The sequence below is a fragment of the Mya arenaria genome, chromosome 16, assembly GCF_026914265.1.
Source record: "Mya arenaria isolate MELC-2E11 chromosome 16, ASM2691426v1".
In the NCBI taxonomy this organism is placed as follows: Eukaryota; Metazoa; Mollusca; class Bivalvia; order Myida; family Myidae; genus Mya; species Mya arenaria.
Genome location: NC_069137.1, coordinates 47,402,470 through 47,426,581, shown reverse-complemented (window position 1 = coordinate 47,426,581; position 24,112 = coordinate 47,402,470). Strand labels below are relative to the sequence as shown.

General features: G+C 36.4%; 1 protein-coding gene across 1 annotated transcript in view; it reads left to right on the top strand.

The window, feature by feature from the left end:
• Positions 1–22,365, top strand: part of LOC128221811 (histone-lysine N-methyltransferase PRDM9-like) — a 45,503-nt gene extending 23,138 nt beyond the window's left edge. Inside the window, exons 9-12 of the mRNA XM_052930413.1 lie at positions 16,879–16,965; positions 17,485–17,650; positions 18,107–18,208; positions 20,441–22,365. Of these exons, the coding sequence (XP_052786373.1) occupies positions 16,879–16,965; positions 17,485–17,650; positions 18,107–18,208; positions 20,441–21,573 (1,488 nt within the window). The 3' untranslated portion in view covers positions 21,574–22,365. The remainder of the gene's footprint in view (positions 1–16,878; positions 16,966–17,484; positions 17,651–18,106; positions 18,209–20,440) is intronic.
• The last annotated feature ends 1,747 nt before the right edge of the window (positions 22,366–24,112 follow it).

Here is a 24,112-nt window from a genome sequence, read left to right as displayed (position 1 = left end):
CAGGTTGATCTCCTCATCTTGTGGCTGAGTCCCTTTTAAAGCACTGGTTTCTAAGCAAAAATAACTACATGTACATATACATAACAATTGATGAATAGGTTTAGTTGTCATTTATTTACATTTACAGGGTTCGAATTTAACTTTGAAGAGCACTCGCAAAATTTTGCGAGTGCTTTTTAAGGCAACTCGCAAAATGAAAAATCAACTCGCAATTTTGTTTTTTCCTTTATTCCCTTATGAACATGTCAAACGAATTATGTTTGAAGGACCTGTTTAACAGTGGTAACCTTTAAACATAGATAAACATAGCCATACCAGTCTTAAAGATATTGGCAACTAATTTCTGGCACCGTATGGCTTAATTGTCGGTCTTTTTTGGCGTTCCCCAGTGTGCCACCACCTGTATACCGCAGGTCGAGGATCGAACTCCTTCAGTGGAACGTCTGCAATTTTGATCTTCATGAGTGTGTCCAATGTGTCGGTGTCAAGACAGCACCTCCAATCAGATTTTATCATTTTCAAAGTAGAGAAAGCTCTCTCACAAGAAGCATTAAATAATGGTAAAACACTTGTAAGATGAATGATCTTAAGAATGTCATTGAAGTCACCCTTATCCTGGTCCATCTGGCTGACCATCTGCCACACTAGGAGAGGATGGAGATTTGCATAGCATGGGTTGCCTGCAACGTCGAACTTAAGATCAGTCCATTGACTCAACGCATCTATAATGTCACAACCAGCATTAGTAAGGATCACTTCATATCTTTGGAAAACTACTTGGACATCATCTTTGCCATACAACAACTTCTCTGTTTTCAAGAAGAGGCCAGTATTTTTGATCAAATGCATAACATGAAGTAAATATTGGTTCTACTGTTAAATTTTCTAATCTGGTATTCATACAATCTAACAATGACTGAACGATTCTGGCCCTATCTGCAGCAAGTGACTGGTCTTGAATAATGTTGATTAATGTGTGACCACGTAGCTTTCATTTCGGATTTATACAAGCTGATCCCCTTCGTTATCAATCATATTTCTCTGCACTGATGACGCTCTTTGGAGTTTTGTGACAGCACTAGAAACAGTGATATACTCCCTTTGAAACAACAAACTGACCTTGCTTACTTCATTCAGAACATCTTTCACAAATGCAATGTACAAAACCATTTTGTGTTGTCGCAATTTATTCAAATAGCCCTTAACTTTTGCTTTGTCTTGGGTCCTATTTGTATTATCTTCAGCATAGTTTTCCATTTGTGAAATTATAATGAGCCAATTTTTAAGAAGCTTAAAATGCTAACAGCTTTAAGTTTGTGATCGACCCATCGTGTTCCATTGGCCTTTTCAGGTTTCAGAAAATTTTCTCCTAATAAATCTGCTATATCTTTAGCTTCTTTGAATCTTTTGGCAGATCCCTTATAAAAATAATAAATACTCTCCAGCAGTTCGATAACATTATCCATATATGTTGACTTGAAACAGTCTTTTACAGCAAGTTCAAGTCTATGGGCCATACACCACACAGGCAAGATCCACTCTGCATTCCCCTCTTCTCTCATTAGTTGAATCACTCCTATTCTGGCCCCCATCATGACACTAGCCCTATCGGAGCAGAATCCTACGGTTTTTATACGCCCATCTTACGATGGCCGTATTATGGGAACACCCATGGCGGGCGGGCGGGCAGGCGGCTCCACAACGTTGTCCGCTCTCTTACTTGAACATTTCTCATCCAATTTCCACCAAACATCATGAAAGTGTTTGTTGGTGAAATATCTCGGTCAAGTTCAATAACCAGCCAAATCGCTTTAGGCACTCCAGAGTTATGGCCCCCTGAATTTGTCAAAATTGTCCATTTTAGCTTTGTCCGCTCTCTAACTTGAACATTTCTCATCCAATTTCCACCAAACTTCATGAAAGTGTTTGTTGGTGAAATATCTAGGTCAAGTTCGATAACCAGCCTAATCGCTTTAGGCACTCCAGAGTTATGGCCCCCTGAATTTATCAAAATTGGCCATTTTAGCTTTGTCTACTCTCAATTTTTTTCTACTGTTAATGACATATTGTGCCAAATCATTTCTTCTTGAAAAGCTTGCTTCTCAAAGGGCCAATGTGACAGTAAGTTGTCTTAGAATCCAAGAAATTATTGATGGGCGTATTTTGTGAGTGTCACTCTTGTTTGTTTATAATTTTGCAAATCATTCACAAAAAAGTCATGATCAATAGCTGCTAAAATTCCATTCGCCTTTGTATTTTCAGGCTTCTCGAGTTTAAAATATTTTAGTTTCGGATAGAAGTCTTCCAAGACTTTGATCATTATGACCTCCTTTTCAGAGTCAGACTGGTCTGTAGAGCCATCACAAATATGCTTAAATAATCTGCTTTATCCAGTAATGACACTACTTGATCATGGAAAATACCCCCAATATTTTCAATAAATTTTTGGCACTTTTATCGTTGTGATAGGTGTCCCCAAGTGAAAGCCCATTGCTCTCCTGCAGTTGCAACAGACTAGGAAAATCAGAAAATGGCCTCTCCTCAGCTGCAACATAATAGGCAGTTTTAAAAAGTTTGTTAAGTGTATCCGAGTTTTTAATTTCTATGTTTTTAAAACCTTTTTCTAGGTCTCCAGGTTGACACCTTTTTTGCTTGTCACATGCTTTTTCATATTTAACCTCTTGATTTTATCACTGTGGGAATTTCCAATACGTCATAATACTTTGATACAGTCTAAATGGAGTAAGACTTTGGGTAATATTGGTACAATAAATAGTGAAAATAAAAACCTGTTTCGTGCAAATTGTTAGAAAATTATTGTTATATTAAAAGTGTTGTTTTGTTAAATAAACTTTGCAAAACTAGCAATGGCTCTTGCATTCGAAGACATTGATGAGGGTGCATATTGTTTGCAAAGCTTGCAGGTCATGCAGTTTACCATGCCTTTATCGATCGCAAGCTCCAAATCTATATTTAATTCAAGCATCCACTTTCGAACGGGTTTTTTCACTAGCGGCATATTTACTAGCATAAGTGATTCCACTACTAGTACGGGTGGAAGGCTTGTTCTTTTTGGGGTTTCTGATGACTCATCAGATGCGGCTGGTCGCTTTTTTATGAAGAAGCTGTCCATTGACATTGTTAACTTTGACAGTTGGGCGGAAATATTAAATGTTGATAGGGTTTACATATTGTGTGCGAAGGCTCTAATTTTAGCCAATGACTGAGCTAGGTGATTACATCATTTGTACTTACTTTGTATTCGGCACGCGTCGGAGCATCCCAGCAAGATTCGATATTATGCTCGGCCTTTTCCGTATTCGTTCTATTTTTGAAATCATTATTCAAGCGCGACTCCATACTGCTTTTAAATATTGGTAGTGTAAACAGGCTATTTATAAGCTGTTTACACCAAGCTACGTAGCGGAGTTAAGTTTATGTTTATTCTACTTTCGTTTTGACATTTAGTCGTCTAGAAAAGCCACTCGCAAGCTTGAATAAAAGTCACTCGCAATTTGCAAATGTTGCTCGCATTTTGCGAGTATGCGAGCCTATATTCGAACCCTGATTTACATTTATCTATCCTTGCTTATTACTGAGTTATTGCCCTTTGTTACTTTTTTTTGTCCGGAGTATAACTTGAAAAGTACTGGATGGAATTCATTGGAACTTCATACAATGGTACAGCACAATGAGAGGAAGTGAGTGTTTAAGAACCATAACTCTATGATAGCTAATTACTGAGTTATTGCCCTTTATTTATATATTTTTGCTGTCAATTTTTTTCCAGACATTAACTTGCAAACTAACAGGTGGAGTTTATTAAAACTTCATACAATGGTAAAGCACAATGAGGGGAAGTGCAGTGCACAAGAACCATATCTTTATTTCAGCTAATTACAGAGTTACTGCCCTTTGTTACTTTTTTCTTGTCCGGAGCATAACTTGAAAACTATTGAATGGAATTTAATAAAACTTTATACAGTGATAGATCATAATTAGAGGGAGTGCATTGTACAGGAACCACAACTCTATTTCAGCTAATTACAGAATTACTGCCCTTTATTACTTTTTCTTGTCCAGAGCATAACTTTAAAACTATTGGATGGAATTTAATAAAATTTCATACAGTGATAAATCATAATAAGAGGAAGTGCAGTGTACAGGAACTTCAATTCTATTTCAGCCAATGACAGAGTTATTGCCCTTTGTTACTTTTTTCTTGTCTGGAGCATAACTTAAAACTACCGGATGGAATGTAATAAAACTTTACACAATGGTACAGCACAATGAGAAGGAGTTCAGTGTACATGAATCATTACACTATTTTAGCAAATTACAGACTTATTGCCTTTTTCTGTATTTTCTTTTCTCAAACTTTTGTCCGGACAGTAACTTGAAAACTACATGATGGAATTTCATAAAACTTCATACAATGATAAATCATAATAAGAGGCGGCATACGGGGGTATTAATCACCTTCAGTGATAGCTGTAGTTAATGTACTGTGCCAATTATTCTTTAGTATCGTTTCCAATGTTAATTATCGGGACAACATATTATTTGGTAAATATCTGAGTATGTCTCATTCGTGTATTTTCAGACTGTGTTCATTGTTGATCTAAATAAAGATATACAAAAAGACCACGTTCTTATATGAACACAGTAACACAATGCCAGTCGCACACTGCCCAATACCAGGATGCGAGTTCGTGACGGATAAAGTTGAGGCTGCAATCGTGGCTGCACTTAATACGGCTCATTCCATGGTTCACGCTCAAAACCCATCTGCCAAAATTGAGAGGGTCAAGCGACCAACAATTGCGTTAGCTGGTACCTGAGTGAGGACTGGGCTTAATTCTTAAAGCGTTGGACAGATTATGTCGCTGCTACCAAACTTAATAGTCTCACCAAAGTGGTTCAGTTATTAGAATGTTGTGATGAACCTCTCAGAAAGGACTTGACACGTACAAACGGTAACACTCTTACAAAACTTACTGCAGATCAGGTGCTCACAGACATCAAGGCACTAGCCGTTCGCGAGGAGAATACAATGGTTGCAAGAGTTAATCTACATAACATGAAACAGGATCGTGATGAGACCGGGAGAAGTTTTGGTGCACGTATACGTGGTCAAGCAGGTGTTTGCAAGTTTTATGTGAAATGTGCCAACTGTGCTTCAGACGTCAATTACACTGACGCCATTCTTCGCAATGTACTTGCAAAAGGACTTGCTGATCCAGAAATACAACTTGACTTCCTGGGTGACAGTAACCAGGATATGAGTCTGGAGGACGTGTTTAAGTTCGTGGAAGCGAAGGAGGCGGGAAAGCGCTCAGCTTCGAAACTTTTAGACTCCAATGCAGTGGCAGCTGCAAGCAGCTCATATCGAAAGGCCAAGCACGTAAATCAGCCGACACCCAAGGACAAAACAGAAACTTGCACATATTGTGGTACCAGAGGTCACGGAAAAAGCTCACCATCTAGTGTTCGGTGAAATGAGTGCCCAGCATATGTTTGTCATAGTAAAGATAAGCCTAAACTTAACAGAAACATTAACATTCTCAAAGAATTCAGCTGTATTTGATGCGTTGTACTGTTAATGATACTTTTGTTAATGCCTTTGATGATTCTTGCACGTTAAGTGAGTCTGGTGTTGAGCGTGCATTACACATTGACCATGTATATGATAAACTTACAGAAACATGGGTTAAGAAACGATCAGCCTCTCAACCATTTGTTAATGTTGTTGCTACAGTTTCTCATGATGATTACTCTGCCCTTGGTTGTGACTTGAAAAACAAATGCTTTATTTCAGACCTCTAAAAACGTCTTTGTTGAAAAATTGTTTGATGAGCGAGTCTGCCCTTAAATGACATACAAGGTTGGTAAATCATAAGACAAATCTGCCAGCGAGTATGCATACTGGTTAGCGACCCCTTTTGTTTATTTCAGTGTAAGATCGTATTTTATTTCACGAGTGTCATAGAAAAACATATACAAAATGTAGTTTTTTTATGATCACGAGTGAAATTAAATACGATCTTACACTGAAATAAACAAATTTTCTGTTTCTTTTATGCTTATTTTCGTAGTTTTATTTGTTTTTTATTTATTTCTGAATTACCCCCTTTTTTGAAAAGGGTGGGCTTTACGCCGCTACCCGTGGGGCGCCCCTCATGCATAATTATAGCTGTCAACTTTTTTACTTTCGGTTTGCTTAGAAATAGTTCTCTGCTATTCATTCTTATAGCTTAATATTCGCTCGTTTTTTATTGCAAAGCTTTATGAACAGTAAAAATGAGGTATTATTAGTGCACAAATGTTCCAAAAAATAATGAAAACACTTTTTATTTTAACCAAATTACTACGCCGCTATTTATAGAATGAAAATTTGGAAGGTCAGATGTGTTAGCAAAACAAATGTGGATACTCATTGGATTTTAACCATTCTTCTTAGTTTAACCCGTACGAAAATTCCAACTGTAATACAGCTGTAAAAGACCCGTAAATGAGGAGTAAAGTCACATTTACAGGTGTAAACCGCCTGGAAAATGAATTTGAGCAGGAAAAGCATTGATATTTACAGGCGGAATTTCTCATTGTGCAGGCGAATTTCTTATTTTACAGGTGTAAAAAAAATCCGACTGTAAATTTTAACTTCGAATACTTTCATGACTGTAATTTACATCAGAGTGGTGCTATTTGGACCTGTAAAAACAAATTACAGCTGTAAAATTGAACATAGAAATTTTATGAGCCTAATGCAGTGTAGAAAAAAAAGTTAACTTTTTTCATACACTGCTGTTAATTTAAACTTAGGTGTTTTTGTAGAGAATAAAAGATGAAAGTGGAAAATTAGTTTAAAAATACTTTTATCTTTATAGTAGCAGTGCATTAGAATATATTTTAAAAACTAATTATTTCACTGTAAAGTTAACATTTAAATTTAAAATATTCTGCAATTCAAACTCTTTTTAATATGACTTAAATTGAGAAAGAAAAATTATGTTTAATTTCAGAATTAATTTTTCTCAAATAACACTGTTGGTGATTGAATAAATCATATTGCATTCAACAAATCAATTTTGTTATATTTCTACTATATGTAATTTCTTGGTTATATTCCTAAATATAATCATGATTTAATTTGTTATATTAATAGTAGAAAATCCTAATTAATTTGTTATATTAATAGTAGAAAATCCTAATTTTATAGCAATGTACATCTACATCTTAATGAACAATAGGTAAAGTGCTGAAAAGTTTACCATTGTAACATGTTAAACAAAATTTTCTCTCCATGAGTCCAGGTATATCACACCCTGGGCTTATCAGTTCATTCAAAGGTCAGGCAATATAGCTTCCTGGAGAGTCTAAGCCAATCAGCATCAGGTTAACATTCATCTGTGTAGGAAATTCAAATGTATGGAGAAGATTCATGTAAACATGGTGGTTTCTTAAGCTTTCATATTTTGGATGGATAAACCTTTTCCCTAAGGTAAGAACACTTTCAACATGTATTTTTAATAAAATGACACAGTAAAAAGAACATAAATACAATATGGTTGTGATTAAGTATATAATGTTTCTGCAATTCTGGTAGCATTTAAACAAACATTGTCTGTGTTATGCTCTCTGAACCTCCATTAACACAATGTCTCACTGATTGCTTTGAAGCCTGGTGATTGTAATACAGGTGTGTAATTATATGAATACCTGCACCAGTTCTATAACTTATCAGTAAAAGCTGCATTTAACTTTATATATACTCTTATTAATATAATTTTCCAACTAAGCCATCTTTATTTATCATTGGTGATCATGTGGGTGTGTATGTATATGCCTTATGATTTTATTTTATTACTATAGATGACCAATGTTGTGCCCCGTGTGACAAAGATTAGGATCCCATGTGACCAGACAAGACATGATGGGAAGATTGGAAAGCTTAAGAACATGAAAGGCAGTCCCTGCTTCATGGTGGGTTGCTAAATCATCTGTTATTTCATTGAGTTTCAACTTTGAAACTTTATATTTTTTATAAACCCATGTTGGCATGAAGTAGAAATATAAATGCTTTTATAACAATAACATTTCTAATTTAATAACATTTTTAATTTATGTACTTAGCTATATATCATGGCAGTAAATGAGTAGTGATGAGGAATGATAGCATTGTTGTTGTTTGTGATTGCAGGTCAAACGCCTGGACCATAGTCATATTCTGATAGACGGAGATCTTAAAAGAAAAGCCATCTTAAAAGAGAGGTGTGCTCTGCAGCAAGGACAGTGCATTCAACTGAAAAGTGGACCAACACTTTTTTAACATTTATGCATTCTGTTTGATAATGATCTCGTCTGGCATTTTCATTATCCAATGAGTTATGCCTCAATCCGCTGTGCTAAGGGGAATAAATAGAGTTCAGAAAAACTTTTAAACCGTGTAGTGCCAATTATAAAGTGACTATAAGAAATGCCATTGATTTTGTTTGCTTATACAAATTTAGGATATTTAATTTCATTGTGTGAGCTTCTTTACCATAAGTTTTGTAATTCAATAAAGATTAATACTCTTGTTAAATGCATGCAAAAAATTGTAATGTTGTTGTTTTATTTGTGTTTTTTTTTAATTATAGACAAGAATAAATGTTTTAACTGCATTATTGTAGCCCTGTTAATTCTACACCTGTAAATCTAAAATTACGCCTGTAAATTCTACACCTGTAAATCTAAAATTACGCCTGTAAATTCTGCACCTGTAATTCTCAAATTACGCCTGTAAATTCTGCACCTGTAAATCTCAAATTACACCTGTAAAATATTGCTGAGAATTACGCCTAATTTAAATATTTCACGCAATTTTACAGGTCATTTACGCCTGTATTACAGGTCTTTTACACCTGTAAATGAACTTTGATTAAAGTGAATTCCAGCTGTAATTCTAGAATTACAGCTGTAAAATCATGAAAAATCACAGGTCCTTTACAGGTCTTTTACAGTTGGAAATTTCGTACAGGTAGACTGCATATACGCGTGTTTTTAGTTAGTTAATATAGTCATCTTACTGTCAGAGACCAGTCTGTTTCGCTTTAAGATGTTTGTTTTCCAGAAGAGTAAATGCCACGCTAGTTTGTTGACACATTTTGAAATGTGGGTGGGGTAAAAAATATCGGATCTATCTGTAAATTGTTGTGTGAATTCTCCAGGAAGCTCATTTTACGTACTACAACGGTTAACAGTTCAAAATACATTTGAGTGATGCTATAAAAATTTATTTATGTTCGAACAGTTGTTTTTGTCTGTAATTTGTTTGGAATGAAAGCAAATGTTCGAACATTCAGCTTCAAAGATCAGTAAAATGTTTGTTAAACTGGATAACCGGTAATAAACGGTAAGTTGTTAATTTCCAATTATATATTTATTTAAATTTATAAAATATTTCTTTATTTTTTTTTAACCTTTTTTGACATAATTTACTGAAGTCCAGTGTTCTGTTTTGACCAAGGCAAGTACATGTTACAACAAAGGAATTTAAAAGTAGTTCTGAAAATTGATATTTTCACTCCTTATTTTGCAGTGAAAATATCAAATTGATATTTTCACTGTTGTTATTTCACTGTTAAAACCCCATATTTCATCGTAAAGCATGAAAGAAAATATGTTAACTATTACATACTGTTTATGTATGTTTAAAATGATACAACACCTACTCGGTAAGCCACCTCTTCAGAAAATTTAAAAAGCTAACGCGATTCCTTCTTAAAACATGACCTACAGTATGAATGCTTATTTATAGACTTCCGAAGAGGGACAACGCATGTCCGTATAAGAATGCAATGATTAATTCAAATTTGAGTTGCTCCCTTAGACAAAAAATTCGGCGATTACTTCAACGTTTTCAGGTTTTACCATTTGCTTTTTCGAAAAATGAACGTAAAATACAGCAATTTATGGTATTTGTGTAGTTTAACACCGGTTTTATACTTTATAATGACAAATCAATAATGTCGTCTGATAGTGCAAGGTATAAGGGAAATTAAAAAATCCTAAAGGGCCTCATGCAAACGAGCGCGCGCGTGATGACGTCATCCCCGCGTGCAAATTACAAGGTCAGAAATGTAAACAATGTTTATTTGGGTCTAATTCCACATACTAGCTACATTTGAACGCATAAAACAGCTGATATCTGTCAAAAAAGATGCCGCAATGAAACGCCAGACTAATTTGAGTAAAATAATTTGTTTTGGCTGGTTTTAACTGGGTGGGCGAAAAAGTGGTACGGGCGAATAAAAGGTCGCTAACCAGTACCCTAGACATATTTGCCATTTCATCGCCGCCAAAACCTGGTCGGCTCAATCTACTCTAGTCGTTGACAAGCTTTCCATCCCTCAACCCCACATCTGTCAGCTTAATATACTGCCAAAAATAACCCTTGAAGGACAAATAATTGTTTGAAAATATGCTATGTAACAATTTGAGTTATTTTGATAGCTTCAATGCTATAATAATAATAATAATAATAATAATATCTTTATTTTAAGAAGGTGACATATTAAGATCATGTACAAAACTACAGAATCTTATTTTCGATATGGCCCTCTGAAACAGAATGAAAATATGGCAAATAATCATAAGACAAACATGAAGACGATGCTAACAACGATGACGATGATGATGATGATTATAAGTATGCTGTTGATGCTGACGATAATGATGCATATGATGACATGATGATGATGTTGAATCAATATTAGACAGATACTCTCAGTTAAATATAATTATGAATAAAACATCACAATTTGTATAATCACAAGTTTCCTATGAGGTACTGTTTGACCTTTATTTTATACGTATTAAAGTTTTTTGATTCTCGTATTTCCAAAGGTATATTATTCCAAACAATTCTGCTGTAATATGTAAACGATGCTTTCATATAATTAGTACGAGGTCTAGTTTGCAAAACAATATCTTTGTGTGCCATTGATCTTAGCATATATACATTATTGTCTGAAACTGTTACTAATTCTGACATATATGATGGAGCCATGCTATTCAACGTCTTGTAAACTAATACTGCTGCGTGGTATTTACATCTATCCGAGAAGTTTAGCCATTTTAGTTCTTTAAATAGATTTGTTGATGAATCTCGTTTAGATTTACCAAGTATGATTTTTGCAATTCGTTTTTGTAAGTTATTTATTTTATTCACATATGAATTGGTTCCCTTGCCCCAGACCAAGCAGCCGTAATCAAAATTTGGCAGAATATATGCATTGTAAAACATTCGTTTTGTATCAGGTGTGAGGAAATATATTATATTTTTTAGAAGTGCAATTTTCTTATTCAGATTTTTACAAACATAATCGATTTGCACATGCCAGTTTAGTGTATTATCTATATACAACCCTAATAACTTTTGCACAACAACATTAACTATTTGAACATCATTAATACAAAGTTCAAGATTCCCAGTGTTTTTTAATGTATTTGCAGACCCTATTAACATGCATTTAGTCTTGGAAGGATGCAATGACATATTATTTAGTTGACACCACTTATTAACATAATTTAAATGATGTTGTAATTTATTTTGAATATCCGTCAACTGATATCCAGATTCATAAAGTGTTGAGTCATCTGCATATAGATCTATATTTAATGTTGGATGCATAACTGCAATATCATTTATGTATAAAATAAAAAGCAAGGGTCCCAGTATGGAACCCTGGGGTACCCCAGATGTAACAGTGAGTTTTTGCGATTTAATTTTGCCAATCTTTACAATTTGGTTTCTATTTTCAAGATATGATTTAAACAAATTCAATGCTATTTCAGAAAAATGATACAGTTTCAATTTATAAAGAAGAATTTCATGATCAACTAAATCGAAAGCTTTTCTCAAATCCAAAAATATCGCACCAACTAGTTTACCACTGTCAACATCTTTAAGCCAAGTATCTATAAGTCTTAATTAGAGCAGTGTTACATGAATGGTGTTTTCTAAATCCAGATTGTGTTTTGTGTATGACATCGGTTTTCTCAAAGTACAACTGTACCTGTGTCGCTATATGCCTTTCAAAGATTTTTGATATAGTTGGGAGTATTGAAATGGGGCGGTAATTATTGGGGTCCTCTTTGTTGCCCGACTTGAAAATTGGTATTACTCGTGCTTCTTTCAGTTTATCAGGGAAAACTCCATGCGCTATACTACTGTTGATAATTGATGCTATACAAGGTGTAATAGTATCACCACATTGCTTCAAAATTTTGGGGCCTACTCCATCTATGCCTGTGGCCTTTCCAACATTTAATTTATCAATAATAGTATGGACTTCATAAGGGGTAATATGTTTAATCTCAAACCAATTTGTACCTAGTTTTGTATCTAGAATATGTTTTAAGTTTCTAAAATTTGTATTCAAAAACTTTGTTTTATTTATAATGTTTGAAATGCTTACAAAATGACTGTTTAATTCGTTTACAATATTTGACGGATCTTCAACCGGAAATTCATTAAATGTCATTTTATGAGGTAATGCTGTCACAGTTGATTGATTCAAATGTGAAATATCTTTTAGATTTTTCCATAAATATGTCGGATTTTTATTGTCTTTTATTGCATTGTTGAAAAAATTCTTTTTACTTTTCTTTATCATAGAAGTTACTTTATTTCTAAGTATTTTATACTGGTCTATGTTGCCAGTTTTTCGGCATTTATCCCTGTGATTTATTATAGATATAATTTCCTCAGTAAACCAATCAGGCTGATTCTCGCGTTTCACACGTTTATCTTTGACTGGGGCATGTTTAGATAAAATGCCATTTAGAATTTCATAAAATCTTTTCAGTGCATCATTGGAATTTGACAATGAGTCTATTTCATCCAGTCCTGAAAACATCAATTCTGCCTGAAAAGCTTCTTTTTCAAATTTCTTAAAAGATCTATATTGTATAACTGTATGGCTATTAGGGGCCAATTTTGGTAATTTGTCTGTAATAGAATGTGTGAAACAAACGGGAAAGTGGTCACTTAGTGATAAGTGAGACACACACCATTCAGTTACATGATTACTCATATTCGTATATAAATGATCTATTATAGTAGAGTTATTTTTTGAAATTCTTGTTGGTGATTTGATTAATTGTTCCAAGCCATACTTCGTGGTAAGATCTGCCCATTTAGTGTTGTTATATTTGCCACTTTCCGGCGAATAATTGATATTAAAATCTCCAATTAAATGAAACCCAATATTAGAACTATCAGCTATTTCTAACTGCTTATCATATAAGTCAATCCATTTTTGTTGGGAGTTCGGAGGTCGATAAATGAAATTGATTAAGAACGATTTGCAATATAGACCATTAATTTCAAGCCAAATCGATTCAATGTCATTTACCTCGAGATCTAGACGTCTACGGTACTGTATATTATTGTTCACGTAAACAAGAATACCCCCTCCCTTTTTATGTTCTCGGTCTTTCCTTTCAAACGTGTAATTCTTAACTTGCAGCATATTGTCATTGATATCTGCGTGTAAAAAAGTTTCACATAAACCTAATATATTTGGCGAATACGATTGACAAAGGTGGTATTTAATTTCCTCAAGTTTCGGAAGCAAATGACATACGTTTAAGTGTGCACACCGAACACCCTTCTTATCAAACATGAACACAGTGTCACCTTGAGAAGAGGCTGCTGGAGTATATGTGTTTCCATTTGTTTCCATATTTGTATTAATACACTGCGAATTATGACTACCGCCCAACACACTCGTGCAATTTAGTTGACAGCATTTTGGGCTTATTATGGTGCTTACGTTGTTATCGGTATCGGTAATAATTTTATCAGATTTAATATCGGTTCCTAGCGAGTTGACGTGACCGTATAACGCAACATTATTTTCGATACAATTTGTGCTAGATCTATTCTCATTTTGCCAGACGTCGTATGTTAGCTCAGAATGTATACTTTCGATGTTTTTACACGTTTCAATTTGGTCAACACACATAACTTGCCTAAATAAAAATGGAAGAACATATTACCTCATTACATTCCTGGCATATATTAGCTAAATGATGATATCTATTGCAAGAACGAGTTAAATCAATAGAGTGTCTGTCATGCTTATCCTATTGGGAATATCTTCCATTTTTTACCATTCTGAAATGAAAGTTATTCCTAGATTGTCTGGGAAACGTGCCCCACGTCTGCGTTGGAGGTGTGTTAAAGTGTCTCTGTGTTCTGTGTGTCTTCTGGTTACCGTCTCTATCACGAATAATATGAACTCGACTGTTTACAGTCGCAACTAGTGTTCTCGATCCCTGCTCAGTGAGATGAATTCCGTCGCGGGTAAAGTATGGTATCACTGTATCTCCGTTTCCGTAGACGAACGCCTGGTAGCAGTCGATGAGATCGGCTCCTGTTTCCCGGCTTACTTGTCGCACCCTGCTGTTAAACTCCGAAACGTCAGCGTCTCTGCGTGGACAGACGGTACAGAGGTGGACTTTACAACGCTGCTCCTGTAGTTTCTGTGTGACGTTCAAAATTTCGCGGTAAGACGCGTCGGGCTGTTTTCCGTCACTGACGTCATTTCCGCCAACGTATATGATGACGTCGTTATAGTGACGTGTGTCAATTTCATTCAGCCTCTGAGCCACGTCCCTAATTTTCGCGCCGCTGATCTTGACGAGTTCTACGTTTGTAGATAAACCAGGGGGCTGTATCCCTTTCACAATTGAGCTACCTATTAATAGAGTCTTTGTCCTTTCCGGTATTTTAGTAATTGAACTCTGAGCTGGTCGCTCTGTTGGAACTGTGTTAGGTGAAGTTGGTTTTCCGGCAGTAGAGAGATTTTTGACCGGCATAGTTTTAATCAAGTCTGTTATTTGTTGCAGTCTTTTAGTTAGGCTGTCGAAGTTTTTGACTACATTTTGTCTAATGTCATTTGCTGTGGTATTTACATCATCAATTTGTAACACGTTGTGCTTGTTTTCACAAATAATCTGCTTTTTCACACTTTGGATCTCATCCCGGATCTGGCCAAAATTTATATCCGTCATTTGTATATGGCTTTCAAGGCTATGGTGCAGATTTTTGACGGACTCGGCAATTGATTGGAGTAGGCCGATGTACTTGTCATAATTGGCCTCACAGTGATCGGGGCCATTTTCATTAGAGCTGCCTTCATCATTTTGTGAATCTAAACTGGAGTGATCGGACAGTAATATAACATTACTGGCTGCAGTTGCCGATGGGAGTGAATCACGCACTTGTATAGACAGGTCTTCTGTAGGGGTTTCGGGGACACTGATCGCTTTATACTGATGAAGGAGGGATTTCAATTGTGAGTTAACATCTTCTATAGACGAGTTGCTAACTTCTAAGCAGCTTTCTATTCCTTGAATCAGGTTTGGGAAGTCGGCATCTATGAACTGAGCCACCTGCTTACCGTTCACAAGGCAACTTGACTTCGTGTGGTACATATTTAAGGTATAGATATGAGACTTACCACTGCAATGCAATATATCAATGCAGTGGTCGAAATAAGCACAAGCCAGCAAACCCTGCACTGGTAAAATGTCTTCCGGGCTTGCTCAAATTCTGAATATAATATAGCAGGGCTTGTTTAAAAATATGATTCCATGCAATAGTATTAGAATTCGGGCTTGTTCATCCAAAAGTCTAATTTCGATGACTGTCAATGCAGTGGTCGAAATTAGCACAAGCCCGCAAGCCCTGCACTGGTAAAATGTCTTTCGGACTTGCTCAAATTCTGAATTTTATAGAGCAGGGCTTGTTCAAAAAATAGATGCCAAGCAATTGTATAATAATTCAGGCTTGCTGATCCAAAAGTGTAATTTCGATGACTGTCAATGATGTCTGCAAACAAATGTCTTGCTTCATTAGTATGTTATTAAATATGGTCCTTGAAATTGAAAAAAGGTCTTTGAAATCTCCTTGATTTTTTCCCTGTCTGGTTTTATGAACCCTGTTATTGATGCAATCCTTAGCAAAAATTTCAGGGTTTATTCCACACCCTGATGTTCTATGTCAGTGACCTCACATTGAAGATTCCAGCCCAGCCAATGTCTGTATGTCACACAGCAGATTCCAGCCCAGCCTATGTTTGTATGTCATACTGAAGATTCCAACCCAGCCTATATTTGTATGTCACATACTGCAGATTCCAGTCTAGCCTATGTTTGTATGTCACACAGCAGATTCCAGCCCAGCCTATGTTTGTATGTCACATACTGCAGATTCCAGTCTAGCCTATGTTTGTATGTCACACAGCAGATTCCAACCCAGCCTATATTTGTATGTCACATACTGCAGATTCCAGTCTAGCCTATATTTGTATGTCACACAGCAGATTCCAGCCCAGCCTATGTTTGTATGTCACATACTGCAGATTCCAGTCTAGCCTATGTTTGTATGTCACACAGCAGATTCCAGCCCAACCTATGTTTGTATGTCATACTGAAGATTCCAACCCAACCTATATTTGTATGTCACATACTGCAGATTCCAGTCTAGCCTATGTTTGTATGTCACACAGCAGATTCCAGCCCAGCCTATGTTTGTATGTCATACTGAAGATTCCAACCCAACCTATATTTGTATGTCACATACTGCAGATTCCAGCCTAGCCTATGTTTGTATGTTGTACTGAAGATTCCAACCCAGCCTATATTTGTATGTCACATACTGCAGATTCCAACCCAGCCTATATTTGTAAGTCACATACTGCAGATTCAAGCCAGGACTTTGTATGTCAATGTATGTCAATTGTGGATTCCTGCCAGGACTGTGATAATGTATTGTATGTCTAACTGAAGTTTCCAACCAGGTTTACAAAGTGTATCAAATTGCAGGTTCCAGCAAGGACTATGTTTGGGCCATATGGTGGTGTGAAGGTTCTCGATGCTGAAAAGGCTCACAGCTCGGGCTACTGCTGGCAGGTAAATAAGATAAAGTGTGAACGTGTTTAAACTATCATTACACTGATGGAAAAGTAACATTTATTAGCTCAAACAGATGGTTTGTGTCACTGTATTTAGTCATTTCCCTAAAGCTTCGTATATTTTATTCTTGGTTTTTGTTGACCCTGCATTTATTGAAACATAACTTTGACCATGGGAGAGACTTGTAATGTGACTTTCTGAATGAAAAGAAAAGGCAATCGACAGTGATGGAAATAAGGAATTCAGTATCATAATTAATCAGTCCTTAATACAAACTTTCTAAATATGTCAGTGATCATTGATAATTTCCTGTAATGAACATATGGTTGTCAAAACCATCAAAGTCACAGCCTTCCTGGCTTTTTTCTGTCGATAGATTTAGTTCACACATTGGTCATCACCAAAAGACCCCTTTTTTGAGTAAGAATGTCATGGTCAAACAACACAACTTATTTTGGAAATTCATGTTGAAACTTGTTAAAAAAAAGACTGTTTAGAGTTTTTATTCTTATTCAGATCTACAAGGAAGGGATACCAAGCCATTTCGTAGATGCAAAGGACAAGGCTACCTCAAACTGGATGAGATATGTGAATTGTGCTAACACAGAGGACCAACAGAATCTTGTAGCATTCCAGTACCAGGGTGGAATATATTACAGGTCCTTCAAGACCATAATACCAGGTAGAGTTTTCTAATGGGTTTTGAACATTGTAGCAAGACCATTACTGTAGGTAGTGGTCTACAAGGTAGTGTACTCAAAATTCCTTCAAAACAACTACATCAGGTTGAGTTTGCCTTGGTGTTGCCAGTAGCATTTCAATACCAGGTCAGCATTAATTAGAGCTCCATCAGACTTATTAATAATGCCAGACCATTTTGCCAGGTAAAGTTATCTAAGGTGTGATCAGCTTCCAGTATCTACTTTGTTTTTTTAAGGTCATTAATACCAGGTAAAGTTTTACTACATTCCAGTTACAGTGAGGCATCTTCTACAGAAAACAAGTATGATTCTGCTATATGTCAGAACTATGAAGCCGTTCAAGCTTATTTGATAGCAAACACTTATGTTTGTTAGAATTTATTTATGGTAAGTACACACAGTGTATGATTTTTTCACATATACCTGTCCTGCTTCAGGTATTGAGCTGTTAGTGTGGTACGGAGATGAGTATGCCAGAGAGCTGGGCCTAGTCAGAGACAAGAACCTCCTTTTCAGGCCAAAACAGACACCGAACGGGGGTAAAATTCGTAGAATTATGTCTCCCCCTCTCTGGGGGAGACATATTGTTTTTGCCCTGTCCGTCAGTCCGGTAGTCCGTCCGTACGTCACACTTGGTAGGGAGGTTGGTCGTGAGGTGTAGAGGATCCCTATTGTTTTTGGGGTCACTAGGTCAAGGTCGCGGCGACCCCCAATATAAAAAACATTTCTGCTCAAAATCTTGAGAACGGTTTGACCTAGGTTCACCAAACTTGGTAGGGAGGTTGGTCATGAGGTGTAGAAGATCCCTATTGTTTTTGGGGTCACTAGGTCAAAGGTCAAGGTCGCGGCGACCCCCAATGTAAAAAACATTTCCGCTCAATATCTTGAGAATGGTTTGACCTAGGTTCACCAAACTTGGTAGGGAGGTTGATCATGAGGTTTAGAAAACTCCTATATTTTGGGGGGTCACAAGGTCAAAGGTCAACGTCGCTGTGACCTCTAATGTAAAAAAATATTTCCGTGCAATATCAGGAGAATGCTTTGATCTAGGTTCACCAAACTTTGAAGTGAGGTTGGTCATGATGTCTAGATGATCCCAATTGTTTTGGGGGTAACAAGGTCAATAGTCAAGGTCGTGGTGACCTTCCATGTAAAAATCATTTGCGTGTAATATCTTTATGTCTCCCCCATTCATGGGGAGACATATTGTTTTTGCCCTGTCCGTCAGTCAGTCCATCAGTCTGTCAGTCAGTCAGTCAGTACGTCACACTTCGTTTCCGCCCAATAACTATAGAACTCTTAGACCCAGGAACTTCATACTTGGTATGCTAGTTGGTCATGACTAGTAGATGACCCCTATTGAATTTGGGGTCACTAGGTCAAAGATCAGGGTCAACGTGACCTTGAGGTGAAGAAACGGTTTCCACTCAATAACTAAAGATCCTTTGGGTCCAGGAACTTCATACTTGGTATGCTAGTTGTTCATGACTATTAGATGACTCCTATTGATTTTGAGATCAAAAGGTCAAAGGTCAAGGTTACCTTCAGGTAAAAACTGTTATGTTGGCAGTGACCTTAAGCTTAAAAATGGTTTCTGCTCAATAACTAAAGAAAGCTTGTACCCAGGAACTTCATAGTTGTTCATGACTAGTAGATGACTCCTATTGATTTTGAGATCAGTAGGTCAATGGTCAAGGTCACCGTGACCTTGAGGTGAAGAAACTGTTTCCGCTCAATAACTAGAGAACGCTTGCAACCAGGAATTTCATACTTGGTATGCTAGTTGGTCATGACTAGAAGATGACCCATATTGATTTTGAGATCACTAGGTCAAAGGTCAAGGTTGCCATGACCTTGAAGTGAAGAAAAAGTTTCCGCTCAATAACTAAAGATCCTTTGGTTTCAGGAACTTCATACTTGGTAAGCTAGTTGTTCATGACTAGAAGATGACCGCTATTGATTTTCAGATCAAAAGGTCAAAGGTCAAGGTTACCTTCAGGTAAAAAATAATACGTTGGCGGTGACCTTAAGCTTAAAAATGGTTTCTGCTCAATAACTTAAGAACGCTTGTACCCAGGAACTTCATTCTTGGTACGCTAGTCGGTCATGACTAGTAGATGACCCCTATTGATTTTGAGATCAGTAGGTCAAAGGTCAAGGTTGCCATGACCTTGAGTTGAAGAAATGGTTACCGCTCAGTAACTAAAGAACACTTGCACCCAAGAACTTAATACTTGGTATGCAAGTTGGTTATGTAGATGATCCCTATTGATGTTGTGATCAGTAGGTAAAAGGTCATGGTCACGATGACTGTGAGCTGAAAAATGGTTTCCGATCAATAATTGAATAACGCTTGCGCCCAGGAACTTCATACAATGCAAACTTCGTTTACATTTTCCATGATTAATCAACAACACTTTCTTCTCTTCACTATTTAATATAATCGAATAAACCAAACTTCACTGTTGGTTTGTCTCCAGTCCAAAGTTACAAATTTCATGTCCATCATTTATTTTTTCTCAGCTACGACCACACAATAGGGGAGACAAGCGCTTTTTCAAAAAAGCAATCTCTAGTTTGAATCTTTTTGTATGTTGTACATGCAAAGTCTTGTATTTTCTGAGATAAATGTTTAAATGTAGCTTAATTTATAGAATCACTGTTCCTGATCTTATCAAATATTGAATTTTGCAGTCTGGTAAAAGTGTTTTATTTTATGAATTTTGAAAATTATGTTACTGTTGAGTCAAAGATCATTTATCTATTTTCAGTGTGTTACCCCTGTGTATTTTGCAAGGTAGCCTTTTCTACTGCTGTTTCCTGTGTGAGACATCTAAGGATATCTCATGGTTGTGATAAACTCAGTCAAGATGATCTACAGCAGTTGGACCAGTGGCTGAGACAAAATGACAGAGAACAGTATCAGCAAAATTATAGAAATAGGTCGAAAAAAGAGATAACACTAATTTCACTGAAGGAAACCTCTTCCAAAGAAACTTTGGAAAACAGGGACAATACTAAGTTTGCTTACAATGAGCAATTAGGTTTATCTAATTCAGGAAAGATGTTTTATAACAAACTGAATGTCAACGGTAAGCTTAAATGTACAAGTATTTCTAGTTTTAAAGAGAAAAAAATAACATATAAGAAGAGGCCTTACAAGTGTGAGACATCTGGAACAGCATTTACACAGGCTCCCAATTTACAGGCACACATGAGAATACATACAGGAGAGAAGCCATACAAGTGTAAGACGTGTGGAGCAGCATTTACACAGGCTCCCAATTTACAGGGGCACATGAGAATACATACAGGAGAGAAGCCATTCAAGTGTGAGACATGTGGAGCAGCATTTACACAGGCTCCCAATTTACAGGCACACATGAGAATACATACAGGAGAGAAGCCATTCAAGTGTGAGACATGTGGAGCAGCATTTACACAGGCTCACCATTTACAGGCACACATGAGAATACATACAGGAGAGAAGCCATACAAGTGTGAGACATGTGGAGCAGCATTTACACAGAAAGGTGATTTACAGAAACACATGAGAATACACACAGGAGAGAAGCCATTCAAGTGTGAAACATGTGGAGCAGCATTTACACGGGCTCACCATTTACAGGCACACATGAGAATACACACAGGAGAGAAGCCATACAAGTGTGAGAAGTGTGGAGCAACATTTACACAGGCTGCCAGTTTACAGGGACACATGAGAATACACACAGGAGAGAAGCCATACAAGTGTGAGACATGTGGAGCAACATTTACACAGGCTGCCAGTTTACAGGGACACATGAGAATACACACAGGAGAGAAGCCATACAAGTGTGAGAAGTGTGGAGCAGCATTTGCAGTCAGTAGTTCATTCTGTAAACACAGGAGATTACACACATGATAACCTGTTGACTGTGCAAGCAACTATTCCTATTAAAGTATACTTTAAGGCAAAAAATACCTACGTTTCCGGTTACTCGACTGTCTCTTTTCCCATATTCGACCCTTACATTTGTTTAGGTGAAAGTTTAAAAAGTAATGCATCGTACGTTTTTTTCGTTGTTTCTATGTAACTAGTTCCGAATCCTTTGTGATCCGGAGAATAAACACCCAATACCTGATCTACATTACCGAGACGCTTTGTTATAAAAAACAAAATGGCGGCGCCCATACTTCAGAATAAGTGAACATTTTGCGGCTTAAAATTCTTGAGATCTTTTCTCAACCTATTGAAAATAATAGCGTAGTATTGCCAACATTTCTTCCTGTCCCTATCCCTGCTCCGCTAAAAGCCAAGGGGAATTGGGGACATGCTATGGGCTTATTAGTCTCAGGAAATGTTTCGATAGATTGTAAAAATTGCGGTCATTTAACAATGCTGTTTATCTGACTGATTTATGACACGCTTAGACAGAAGATAGTTGACCCGATGCAACACATTATTGCATGATTCTAAAATTTGAAATCAAAACTAAAAAAATCAGATGCCCTATTTTTTCAGTATGAAACCGGACATACACATTTTTAGTCCTTAAGTTTATAACATATTATGACTAGGGGTTGCGGTTTTTGTTTGTTTCTTTTTTTTAAATACATTAAAGTAAATTCATTATTTTATGCATTTTGTCATTATTTTCACCTTACTTATGGCTCGTAAGCACTTATACTGACATATATTAAATTATGTACTTGAATATCTGCCTGTAATGCTTTACTGTTTTTGATTTGTTTTGATTTTAATCGTTTTACTTCGAGCATGTATTGTACATGAACATTTACATTTATGTCGACACGGACGTTTAAACTAAAAATATGTGATGTTGATTACACTGCATGTGGTTTGTGTTTACAGTTAAATGTTACTTAATTTAAAGGATTGTTCTCAAGAACCGAACAGTTGGTTCTATATTTGTAAGTTATTTCAAATAAAGGTTTAATTTCAAATAAAGGTCTCAATTGTAGTGTTGTTGGTGACAGCTGCATGTTGTCAGGGCGCAGCTAAGCTCTCTATTCATGTGCATTCATAATTGTGTTAGGGATTTTTGCGGCATGCTCCCTCGGACAAGTTTGAAAAAGATGGTGCATTCTGGGTGTTCTGAGATGCGTTATTTAGTACCGGGAAATTGCCAGTTTTAGGATCACGTAGTCAAGTACGCTTACTGCAACTTTGGCTGTTATATTTATGTCAGAATCGTGTGGATTCAGCCGCGTACTCGTGTATAGGCAGCTACGCGTAAGTTACATCCAATGGTCAATTTGTAGGTCATGTCCGGTTAAGCAGTAACATGACAAATCAAAAGATTGAAGTTATTTTGTAAAGAATATAAGTCAAATATTCTACCCAATCTGTATGCAACTTGGTTAATCAATCAAAGTCCTGTTAATCTTCTCCTGTTGCATACATGTACTAATACACGGCCTCGAAATGCCAGCTCCACCACTTAACGGTGGTACAAAGAAATGAGATGTCGACACTTCTGTGGTGAAGCTGCTATCTATGTTCACACGAACACGTGAGTACGGTTTCTCCGATTTTCAAAATATGTTCGTTAAATAAAATATAAAACAAAACTCACGTGTGTTCGTGTGAACATAGGTACCAGCTCCACCATGGAAGTGTCAAATCTCAATGCTTAAAAAGAGCTCGTTCGCTAAGCTCACTCCGCCCATTCTTAATCATTAAGATTTAACTTCATGGCAAAGTTTTGCTAATTTGTGTTTAACCTTCGCAGCCATTACAACATTTCCAAACTCAACATGATCTCCTTTAATGATGTAAATTGCATCTTATTACTTGATTTTTTTTATGTTCATTTTTGTTACCTCTGTATATATCGAAAGTAAACCGCTCAAACCTAATTTAATTGTTATTTGTAAAATAATTAAGAAATAAATTGAAGGTTAAATACATTTGAAAAAGATGTGAAAAACAACAACAGACAACTGAATTCACATATACAATATCATACATGCATTGTTTGCAAGTGAACTGATTTATTTCTGCTGTTCACAAATATATGTGGGCCAATGACGAATGACTTGTTCCCCATTTACTGTAGCTTCATATTATGCGGAGCATATTCATCGCTGAATACAATATTTTTTTTCGGTCTAAGTGATTAGGCATTTGGCGCACCTCGGCCATATTCCAGCGAAAACCCCGGTTGCCTTAAATGAGCGGTTTACTTTATCAGAAATCTTGACATTTAAGTATGCTGCAAGATGATCGCGTATATAGTAATTTCAATTTAGTTCAATTTTTTGACTTGACTCAATGGAAATTGGGCGAGGAGTTACAGTACTAAATGAATCCAAACTCAAATATGTATACGACAGGTCAAAAGGAAATTTACATTGGATCTACTACCTCTTCCTCTTTTTTTTAAAGTTCTTATATACAGCCAAAGAAGCACAATTCAGTACCTTAATGGGCGTTTTCT